The following is an 11,224-nucleotide window of genomic DNA, read 5'->3' as shown; positions in this document are numbered from 1 at the left end:
GACCAATATGGCAGGAACGCATTATTTACTAAGTCCGTGTTTGTAAACCTTCATAAGTTTGTGTACGGTACTGTTCCAATAAAATCGTTTAAAAGTTTACCACTTCTGTGAGGAGACGACATACTCAGAGCAGTAAGTTATTTAACCTGAAAACCAAACTAAATACGGCCATATTTGTTATTTTATCTATTTAACTGCTCGATAAAAATAAAACCTGTGTTGACGTTGCTGTGCAGGTCGACACGTAGTTATGTGGGGTGAAATCGACCCGCCAGTGAAAACACTGATACCGTTTGAGATTGAAACCAGTGAAATATCAGTGGACCCTCCGGTGCTTCCTCGGAGATGCGACCTGAGCCGACCCGCTCCCACAGACACCCGGGAGGCTCCGCGAGGAGGAGGAGACACTCCGTCGGTGAGAGCACCAACATAATAACGGAGGTAATGACGTATGTTATTCCACTGACTGGGCTCCTGTCTCCAGGAGGAGGCCGGCTGTGTGAGGGTGATGATAGAGGCCGTAGCGATGAGCGGCAGGCCGGTGAAGAGCCAGCAGGTCGGAGAGGATGAGCTGACCTTCGGGGAGCGCAGGGACGAGCTGCTGCTGCAGTACCGGAGCAGACCACTGGTCTTCCTGGAGAGGTACCATGTAGGTGTCCCCAAAACACACGAGCCAGTACACTTCTGTTTAACATTTACGTAAACTTATGGCGCTTTGCCACTCTCTCAGCTCATCGGTTCTGCACCACACCGTTGGGGGGCCTGCCCACTGTCGGTACCCACTCCGACTCAGTCCAGTTTATGGGACCACCTTGTTTGAGGTTCAAAGCGGACTGCTCTGAGGTGCCGGTTCTTATGTAAGCCGACAGCAGCTGTTGATTGGCGAGCGGAGCTACGTCACTGGATGACTCACCCAGCAAAATGTTAAACTACATCTGAACCTCCTGTTAGTATTTTTATCTAGACTGACCCTGTTTTTTTTATCTGCTCAGAGACGGGATTATAATGAAATTATAACCCAGTTCTGACTGGTTTAAAAGGGACCAGCAACTCTAAAAAGAGTCTCCCAGGGATTCAATATATCCGGCAAGGAATAGTTTATCTTTGCTTGCTGCGTCACACAGAAAAGGCTTTTAAGCACCGTCTTTTTTCTTTCACGTTAAACCAGTTAAGATTTGTTGAGATCACACTTAGTCCCTGCTTCTCATACACGACAGGTTGTGCTCCACTTCTGTGAAGGAGTCTAGGCTCTACACATCTGTAATGCCACAGGACATATGGCCCTTCTGGTTCCTGATCTCGCATTGTGTACTGGAACCGGCCCGCGCTGTAATCTGTAACTTTTTCCTGCCTTGATTTAATACAACTGGTAAAACTGAATTCACGTTTCCTTGATTTATTAATAGTGTGAGTTGTCACTTCTGAGGGAGGTCCGAGTTGGGGGAGAGCGTGAGCTGGAGGTGTACCTGGGTCCGAGGGGAGGCCTGAGGTCCACGGCTATCAACAGCTATAACTGCAGTGACCCGCATCCAGCTCCCGTTGTAACACTCCACTTCCTCATCGTGTTGACAGACGGTGCCACAACAAACGAGCACATTTACAGAAATATATCAGAGATGATGGAGCAGCATGGCCACACCTGGATTGTGCACAGTGCTGATATAAGCTCAAGACACTGAAGTCAGATTATAGGGCGATTAAGACCACAATGGGTGGAGTGGATGAAACGATGATCTGTTACCATCCCGCCCACAGAGCAGGGAAACGGGTCACAGTGGCAAATCTCCACCTGAGAAGAACCGATAAGACGAGAGCTGAGTGGAGTCGCACTTATCAATGAATTTATTGTTCATGCCTCCAAAGAGTGTATTCCACCTGCCATGTTTTAATTAAGAACGTTTTTACACAATTTATTGTGCTCAGAGAATGTTGGGGATGAATTTCAGCTACGATCACACTAGTTTTAACTCGAACGCTGTCAAATGAACTGAGTTTATAGCTAATTCTTTCTCATATCAGCGGGGGCCATCTTGATTAAGACTGACTCCAAAAGTTAATGAGTTGCAGGAGAACATCCAGTGACTACTTCCTGCAAGTTTCAATAAAATACACATAGTGGTTCATTAAAATATTTTGCTAACAGACAGACAGCGTTGACTATAACACCTTATAACCAAGTTTTAAAAACAGATCTGGCACAATTACGTTGTGTTGCAGATGACAGCTACACCATATTTTAGATCAGTATCTGTGAAACTGATTGAGTTATCACCTTTTTTCTGCTGGTTAAGATGGCTCCGCTGTGGCGGCCATCTTGACTGGGGTTGACTTTAGAAGATAAACAGATTTAGAGCCCAACCTACTACCGGTAATTACTTGTTTTTTCATTCTTGAAAAATGATTGTCCTTTTGTCAACAGGCAACAAAAATAAGTATCGTCTGGTTTAGTTCAGAGTCATTTTGTTTGTTTTATGTCACTATTCTCATTAGAATTGTAGTATTAGTACTTTTCAAATCTACTTTAAGCCACAGCTAAATTATTTTTCTATTATTCCACCAACAGACACTATCGGTAGAGGACATTTTGTTTTAAATATAAATAAAACAACAGTCCAAAAACCTCAAAGATGGGATTTGTCAGATTTGCTGAAAACAGTACGAGCCAAAAGAGATATTAATCATTGAATTCACAACATTATATCGATCAGGGTTAAAAACAAATCAAAGTCTTGACTCATTTCATAAAGAAGCACCCTGCAGTAATCAAGCCTAGAGGTTATAAACCATGGATTACTGTCTCAATGTTTCTTTTGGACAATAAGGGCTTCAATGTAGACAGTTTTCTCCACTGAAAAAAGCAGGACTTGACAGTTGTGTTTACATGACTAGTTTTATGGAAGGATCCATTTTTACTCCCAGATTTGTGACATTTTTCTCAAAAGGGACAAGGGAGGAAAGGTCAGTGCAGGAGTCCCTGCTGATGCCATTTGGTGGAAACATAACTTCTGCCTTCTTCTCAATGAAATTTAAATCCATCCAACTCCTGATGTCTACCAGACAGTCAACAAAAGGTTGGACAGAGTGCGCACCCGTGTGCCTCAGAGGGCAGTAAATTTGGCGATCATCTGCATTGAAATAAAAAGGGATACCATGTTTGTGAAAATAGCACCTAGTAGCAGCATGTATAAAGAAAGAAGAAGGGATCCAATAATGGAACCCTGTGGTACCCCCACCAGAGAGCTGCCATGGTTGAAATAAAATCCTTGATGCTGACACAAAAGCTTCTAATTATCCTGTCATGTTCTCTTCCCTTTTCTGTCCTCAGGCTCACCTGAAACCCGAGCACCTCCCTGCATTTGCCCATGTCAGCTCAGACCCGAGGGCCCAACACTACAGCCATGTGATTCAGACACGAGCGTCCGGCTGCATCAGCAGGACCAGAGTCAGAAACCAACGCTACGCTGCCCTCAGGGCTCTGCAGAAGGGTGGGCGTTTACTGTTTCAGTAGCTACCACTGGTGCAACATGATTCCTGTTAAATAACACTCATCATAAACATAAAAGTCTTTCTTTATTTATGTATTATGCTTTAATTATTCACCTTTTGCTTGTGTCTATGTGGTCATGTGTATATGTAGCTCATGAGCCACTGGACAAATTTATTGAAACTTTAATGTGAATCTACTTTTTGACTCATCTTGATTCAAGATGGCCGCCACAGCCAACTGATCTTTAACAAAAGAGAATAAATAAAAGTTTCTGACCTGAAATTTGTAGTAGTGACTGATCCCCAACACATATTCTGAGCTGGTAACTATTTGAATTAAACTCTGTTGGTGAAATATCTCCTATTTCTGTTGTAGGTGGTCAGTATTTCAGTGAGGAGCAGATGCGAATGAGGGAGCCTCTGCTGTATGAACAATACATCGGTCAGTACCTGACTGACGAGGAGGTGAGTTTCACTCACTGAACGTTTCTTTTATGGAAATGAATGAAAATAATAATTTAGTTTGTGTTTTTTTTTTTTATTCATTCAGGTGCTGGAGCGCTCGCACGAGGCCATGTCAGGTGGTGCAGAGGAGGGATCAGGGGGCAGCACAGCGGGGCTTGCCCACCTCCTCTTGAATTCCTACCAGGAGCGGCTCATCCAGAACCGCCTGCAGGAGGAGCAGGAGAGAGAGGATGCTGCTCAGGAGGAGGAGGAGGAGGACGAGGAAGATGACGGTGAGGAGGCTTAAGTTGGTAGGAAACTGAACGCAGAGCTGTTGTGATCTGCTGCTGCGTCACCTCCACCGCTGTGCTCTCGTCACGCAGCCGTCAGAGCTCAGCAGAAAGAACGGGAGCTGACGTCGGAGGAGAAGGCTCTGCTCCGAGAGGAGTTCATCAGTCAGATGCACCAACGCTTCTTAGACGGAAAAGACAAAGACTTCAACTACAGGTCAGCAGCAACGTCGCAAAGCAAACAGCAGCTGATTAAAAGCTGTGTCAGCAGAAATAGGCTGGCATGGATCAAACATCTGGTGTACCCATTTCAAGTCTGACAACATCTGGCTGATAAATACAACATGCTTTTATTTTCAACTAACTTAATTTTTTTGTTTGTTCTTAAAATAACAGGAATTCAACATTTGTAGTCAAGAACCTGACAGTTAAGTTGGACAATATAAAAATTAAGACAAAACTCTTTGATTTTATGTTTCATTTAATCCACGTGACTGCCTGCCGCTCGGGGGGGGTCACTGTTTCACAGGGACCATTATTCCTGGTGCGCAACATGCTTGTGATGCATTATGTGCAGAGGAAAAATGGAAAATAACTTGAAGAAAAATATTAAAAAGGCCCAAAATTTGGGGATTATTTTAATCTGAAGAGAACCAAAAAAAAAAAAAAAAACTGTACAGTAAATCTGTGTTAGGTTACATGATAAGATGGTACGTTTTATTTATTTTATACAAAAACTTTGTAGAAATAGTAATCTGGTTCATCACTGACTGAAGTGGAATTCCTCAGCCTTTAGAATGAGATGGACAAGCAGGTGGGACTTCCTGAATCATCCCAGTACAGTTACAAAAATATCAAACTGACAAGAACTGGGTCTTGGATCAGCACGCAACCCCGAACACCAGGAATGGTTTAAATAGTTTATTAGTAAACAGCTGCTGGTGGAGGTCCGAGTCCAATGGGGAGTCCAATCTGTTGAGATAGGTTAGTGAACTGGTTTTGGCTGTGGAGGTTCTGTGGCAATCATCAACCTTCTCAGTCTGCAGAAAGAGACACTCCTGTTGAGGATGATGTCACTCACAGCGAGTGAGCAGCATCAGAGGAGCAGACTGGTGCTGTACTTGGTACGTGGGGTGCAAATCCAAAGGTGAGGTCCGGTACTAGAAGCAGGGGTCATACACAGTAGGTCAGAGTAGTGATGGCAGTATAAAACAAAAGCTTCAATACTTGTTTCGAACCCTGACGTGCAATTACATCGGAACACTGCTTCGGAGCTTGTTCTGGTGCTGAAGAAGTCACGTGACTTGTGACGTCCGAAACACAAACGAATCGCTTGACTGGTTCGCGTTCCAATCAGCTGATTCTCTGGCACTGCTCACCACTATAAAATCGTTATGAGAAGTGCGCAGTGTGTTGGGAGAGTGGGTGCGTTTTTGCTGTTGTTGTTGAGATTATGATTCATGATGGAGCCAGCCAGGGAGAAAAGTCGTTCCAACATGTGGGAGCACTTCAGTCTTCTCGCTCGTGATAAGGTGGTTCTGGCATTTCAATATGTCAGAAAGTAATAGTGAAGTCCAGCAGTCCACGTGTGTCGAACTCAAACCTTGTAAACATTTTTTCCTGGCCCTCAAGATGAAATTTTAAATACAAGATATTTTTTTATCACTTTTTATTTTGCTTTAAAAACTTCATTTAGTGCAGACTTCTCTTGACACCTTGAAGCCCAAAAGATTTACTTTTTCACACATCTTTAATTTTGACGTGAACAAGGGGAACAGTGAACGTCAAAATGAGACCGATCAAACTCTTGAGGAACCTGCAATCAAGGAAGAACGTCAGGTTTTTGACTTGGAGTTTATATATTTATTGAAACTGGCCTCTGGTTTGAACCATGCATTTTGCCCCTTATAGCTGAGTTTGACACCCCAATAACATTACAGTAAAATTATGTTTATGATTTTTGTCATCATAAAGTTGTATGGACTCAAATTTTATTTTGACATGACAGGACAGATCCACTGCTGGACAGATCAGAACACCCACTGGTGTACTGTCTGAACCATCAAAATGTGTATCCACACTTGTTCACACTGGTGAAACATTTTTAATGCATGCCAGCATCATATGTTCCTTGCGAGAGGTTGTGAGCGAAAAAAAGAAACTGGCTAAGTTGTAAAACTGCAGAAAACCTGATGTTCCTCAATAAAACTTTGATAGTTCCCAATCTTTGCACTGTTTTCCACAGGGATTCTGGATTTCTCGTTGTCATTTCATTATTTCTAACAATGATAAAGGCCCCGACTCTGTCACACCAATATCATGCACAGCAATGCACATTCAATCTTTATTTGAAAATAGAATGTGAAAACATCAACTTTTAAAACCAGATAGTCCAAGTGAGATCATAGAAAGTTGCTACACAACTGAAACGGTTCTCTACCAGAGTAAAGCAGCTTCTTTCACACTCTTCATTAAAGTTCTTTGGGTGCGTGCAATAAAATCAGATCGCCTGATTTAACTGCAGCGTTGCAGATGGCCAGGAGAGGTCACTGTAACTGAAGCTTCAAACAATGAACCACTTTTTGAAACATTTGTCCCTAGTGGTTCGGTGCTTCATAAAAGCTTCATTTGCCCATCACTAGGTCAGAGAGCAGAAGCCGGAGCCAAATCGTGATCCGAGAGTCGTGGTCGAAGAGAAGGAAGGCAGAGTTGGTACCATAGTCAGAGTGCAGAATCCAAATCCAGAGAGGGGCAGGCAAGGCGAATAATCCGTGGTTCAGGCGTGGGGTCAAAACAAGGCAAAGATACAAGGCTGTGGAAGGAGCACTGGACATTACTGGCTGAGAGTTTTTGATAATCTGGCACTGAATGAGAGTTGAGCTTATGCAGGCAGTCAAATCACAAAGTTTGTTAGTTCAGGTTTAAGTAATTGTCAAAGAATAAAAAACAGATACCTGTCATAAACATCATGACATCTCATCTGTGGACCAAAGAAGGCAAGTTCTAGGGGTTTTACTTCCTGTTTGTTTGTTTGTTTTGTAAAGAGAAAAAAAGATTTCTAAATCGTGAACAATAACTGCCCTAATGTTTCATGGTGTGCTGCAGGTGTGACAGTGGAAAGTTGATGTGCACCTTTATTGTAAACATATATTCAGGGCTTCTTGGACAAAATAGGTGGTTCTGAACTACTTCTGTAGCTTACATACATCTGAATACTCAGTTAATCAGTGGATTATTCTACGGAGTACCAGATTACCAAAATACAACTCTCTATTCATCCTCCCATCCTCATACGCTTGTTCCAAAGTCGGGTTGTGGGGCAGCAGCTTGAGCAGGGAGGCCCAAACATCTTGCCAGCTCTTCTGGGAGGACTCCAAGGTGTTCCCGGGCCAACCGAGAGACAAAGTCTCTCCAGCGTGTCCTGGATCTTCCCCGGGGTCTCCTCCCAGTCAGACATGCCTGAAGCATCTCCCTAGGGAGGTGCCCAGGGAGTATCCTTATCAGATGCCCGAACCACCTCAAGTGGCTCCTCTTGATGTGGAGGAGAGTCCAGCTACCATGCAGAGAAAACTCATTTCAACTGCCTGTATTCATGATCTCATTATTTTATTCACTACCCAGAGATGGTGGCCTTAGGTGAAGGTAGGAACGTAGACCGACCGGCAAACAGAGAGCTTTTCCTTACAGCTCAGCTCCCTCTTCATCACAACGGACCAGCACAGAGTCCACAATACTGTGGAAACTACATGTCTGTCAATCTCACACTCCATTCTTCCCTCACTAGTGAACAAAGCTAGAGATACTTGAACTCCTCCACTTGAGGCAGAACCTCATCCTCGACCTGAAGAGAACAGTCCACCCTGTTCCGACTGAGGACCATGGCCTCAGATTTGGAGGTGCTGATTCTCATCCCAGCTGCTTCACACTCGACTGTGAACCACTCCAGTGAGAGCTGGAGATCACGACACGATGACACCAGCAGGACCACATCATCTGCAAAGAGCAGAGATGGGATCCTGAGGCCACCGAACCTGAACCCCCCCTGGCTGCACCGAGAAATTTTGTCCATAAAAGTTATGAACAGAATCAGTGACAATGGACAGCCCTGGGTGAGTTCAACTCCCACCCTGAAGGGGTCTGACTTACTACCGGCAATGAGAACCAAACTCTCACACTGCTTGTATAGGGACTGAACAGCCCATAGCACCCCCCATCCCATACTCAGACTGTACTGAGGAACATTGTTGAAGGCTTTCTTCAAGTCCACAAAACACATCGACTGGATGGGCAAACTCCCATGACCCCTCGAGGACTCTCGTGAGGGTAAAGAGCTGGTCCAGTGTTCCACGGCCAAGATGGAACATTGTTCCTCCTGAATTCAAGGTTCATCCATCAGTTGGACTCGCTTGTCCAGTATCCCTGAATAATCCTAACCGGGGGGGTAAGGAGAGTGATGCTCCTGAAATTGGAGCACCCTTTGCTCCCCCTTTTTGAAGAGGGGAACCGCCAACCTGCTGAGTGTTTGAATCATTAACTCTGAAAGGACTGAATGAACTCCGTGTTTTTATATATTCTGTTTGAAAACACCTGCTGCAGAGTCTGAAGTGTTGCTCGTGTTTGTGTGACAGTGAGGTGGACAACAACCCAGACTATGACAACTTGGACATCGTCAGCAGAGACGCAGAGGATAAATACTTTGATGAAGATGAGGAAGAGGAAGAGGATGACCTGGAAAACAATGAAGAAGAGGAGATGATAGGATAGTGTTGATATTAGTAACATGTCTGTTAATATTGTGTAAATACAAATATACAAAATCAAATTGTGTTGTCAGTTGTTTTTACATGTGACTGCAAACCTGTAAAAAGTTGTCTACAAGCTGTACTTTATTAAACTCGTTAAAACAAAAGCTAAAAAAAAATATACGAATTTATTAAACCAAATTAAAAGAAAATCAGAAAGTGGAGGTAAAAAAGGAACTAACAGAAATGCAATATTTTGTAATATGGGTCAAAAAATATTTGTAATAGGCTTCTAGAGTCTAACCCCCCCCCCCCCTCCCAAACACACACACACAACCTTAAGGACCGTTAAATTGTATTAAAGAGACTGGGAGTTTATATATATGGTAATGGTTGTTTTGTCTCTGTGATGGACGTGTGTCCCACCTGTCCAGGGTGGACCACACACAGTCTGCTGAAGACAGGGACTGACTGTCCTGCGACCAAAACAGGAAAAAGCAGGAGAAGAAAATGACTGGATAGGTATAATACAAAATTAAAATATAAAATTTGAATAATTCTGTCCCATTTCTTCCCATGGTGTGTTATTTATGACGCAACTAATGTGTTTGTCATTTGAACACAACTATTGTGTCACTCAACACAAATGTGTGTCAAAAAATGTGTTATTTTGACACAAATACTTATAAAATGTGTTTTCATAGATTACGTAAAAAAAAAACACATTTGAGGATATTAGAGATACTTTTATTACAGTTACTATTATTTTTACAATACTTCACAACAATAAAGCTGGAGCAGCTGCAATATATAGCTCAAATATAAAAAAAAAAGTTGAAATAGAAATTCAAATTACTAAGTCAAGCTAACAAAATACCCATTTTTCTAAGGTTATACAACACACCTTAAAAAACATACTGCCTGTATATTTGTTGTAACATTCAGTGAACATGGATGAAAAACATGGCAATGAAATTCATAAAAGAGATCATGAAAAAGAACCCCTGCCCCTTCCAACGTGCATGAGTTTTTCAAATGGCAACATGCATTTACAATCCAATAGTCATCAACCAAGCTACAAGATCTTTATATATATATATATATAACACAACTTTATAATGAAAGTGTGTGCAATAGAATCGTATAGAAATCATTACTAAAAAAATAAAATAAAAATTCAATTCCATTTAGGGGCCCCCCTAGTAGCCACGGGGCCCTAAGCAGCCGCTTATGATGCTTATACCGCAGGCTGCTCTGATTAGAGCACTCCATTATTCAAAAAAATAGTAAAGCCATTAAGGCAACTGATATGTGTACTGTATTTTTCGGATTATAAAGCGCAATATCAATGAAGGGGTCTGTTTTCATACATACGGTGCACCAGATTATAAGGCGCATTAAGCGAAATTAAACAGTCAGATATCCATCCATCCATTATCTTTACCCGCTTATTCCGTTTTGGGTCACGGGGGTCGCCGGTGCTCAGGTCCAGCAATCACCGTGTGAGGGGCGGGGTACACCCTGGACAGGTCTCCAGTCCATCACAGGGCCACATAGAGACAAACAAAACAAACAACCATTCACTCTCTCACTCACACCTAGGGACAATTTAGAGTTACCAATCAGCCTAACATGCATGTTTTTGGTCTGTGGGAGAAAACCGGAGTACCCGGAGAAAACCCACGCATGCACGAAGAGAACATGAAAACTCCACCCAGAAAGGCCCCCGGACCGGGATTTGAACCAGGGACCTGCTTACAATATTGTGTAAACCTATGCAATGTATTGACTCAAGACAACCAGCAGAGGGTGCTGTAGGCGATTAATCTGTCTGTAAAGAAGACAAGTTTGTTGAAGTCTCAATAGTTGTTTTTTTGAGAAGGATCTAACCTGGAAGTTCAAGACAGAATGGAAGGACAGACTACAGTCATCTGGGAAACGCAGACTGCAGCTGTATGAGACCTAAATAGGCCAGTAAAGCCAGAGGGATTCCTTACTCAAGAGTCTGAAAAGATGAACCTGTTTGATGCATCTTTACTACACAGAGGCAGAAAATCTGATTATTGGGTTCAGTCACTTTTAAGAAGGATTTTCCACAGAGTATTTTTTATTTGCATGTCAAGTTTGTAAAAAAAAAAAAAAAGAAGAGTGGAATTATTAAAAATGTTCAGTTTTTTTTTTTACATTTTCCCTTTTCTTCAGGAGAAGTTCATGTTACAGTTGCCTTCAAGTTTCTGGTGTTAATGTGTTTCAAACACAATG

The 11,224-nt window shown here is 42.6% G+C and overlaps 1 protein-coding gene across 2 annotated transcripts; it reads left to right on the top strand.

Moving 5' to 3' along the window:
- On the top strand, window positions 1-9,211 carry ccdc97 (coiled-coil domain containing 97). 2 transcript variants are annotated; one of them, XM_037689502.1, is made up of 8 exons: window positions 1-132; window positions 237-415; window positions 485-649; window positions 3,326-3,485; window positions 3,863-3,951; window positions 4,037-4,223; window positions 4,314-4,437; window positions 8,849-9,211. In XM_037689502.1, the coding sequence occupies exons 2-8, from the start codon at window positions 251-253 to the stop codon at window positions 8,982-8,984; spliced, it is 1,026 nt and encodes a 341-aa protein (XP_037545430.1). In that variant the 5' UTR covers window positions 1-132; window positions 237-250; the 3' UTR covers window positions 8,985-9,211. The 2 variants fall into 2 exon arrangements, with proteins under 2 accessions (XP_037545430.1, XP_037545431.1); XM_037689503.1 differs by lacking the exon at window positions 1-132 and having other exon boundaries at window positions 297-411.
- The last annotated feature ends 2,013 nt before the right edge of the window (window positions 9,212-11,224 follow it).

Source organism: Nematolebias whitei, chromosome 15, assembly GCF_014905685.2.
Source record: "Nematolebias whitei isolate Nwh7 chromosome 15, NemWhi1, whole genome shotgun sequence".
Classification (NCBI taxonomy): domain Eukaryota; kingdom Metazoa; phylum Chordata; class Actinopteri; order Cyprinodontiformes; family Rivulidae; genus Nematolebias; species Nematolebias whitei.
Note: the sequence above shows the minus strand (reverse complement) of the source record. Positions and strands in the feature narration are given on the sequence as shown.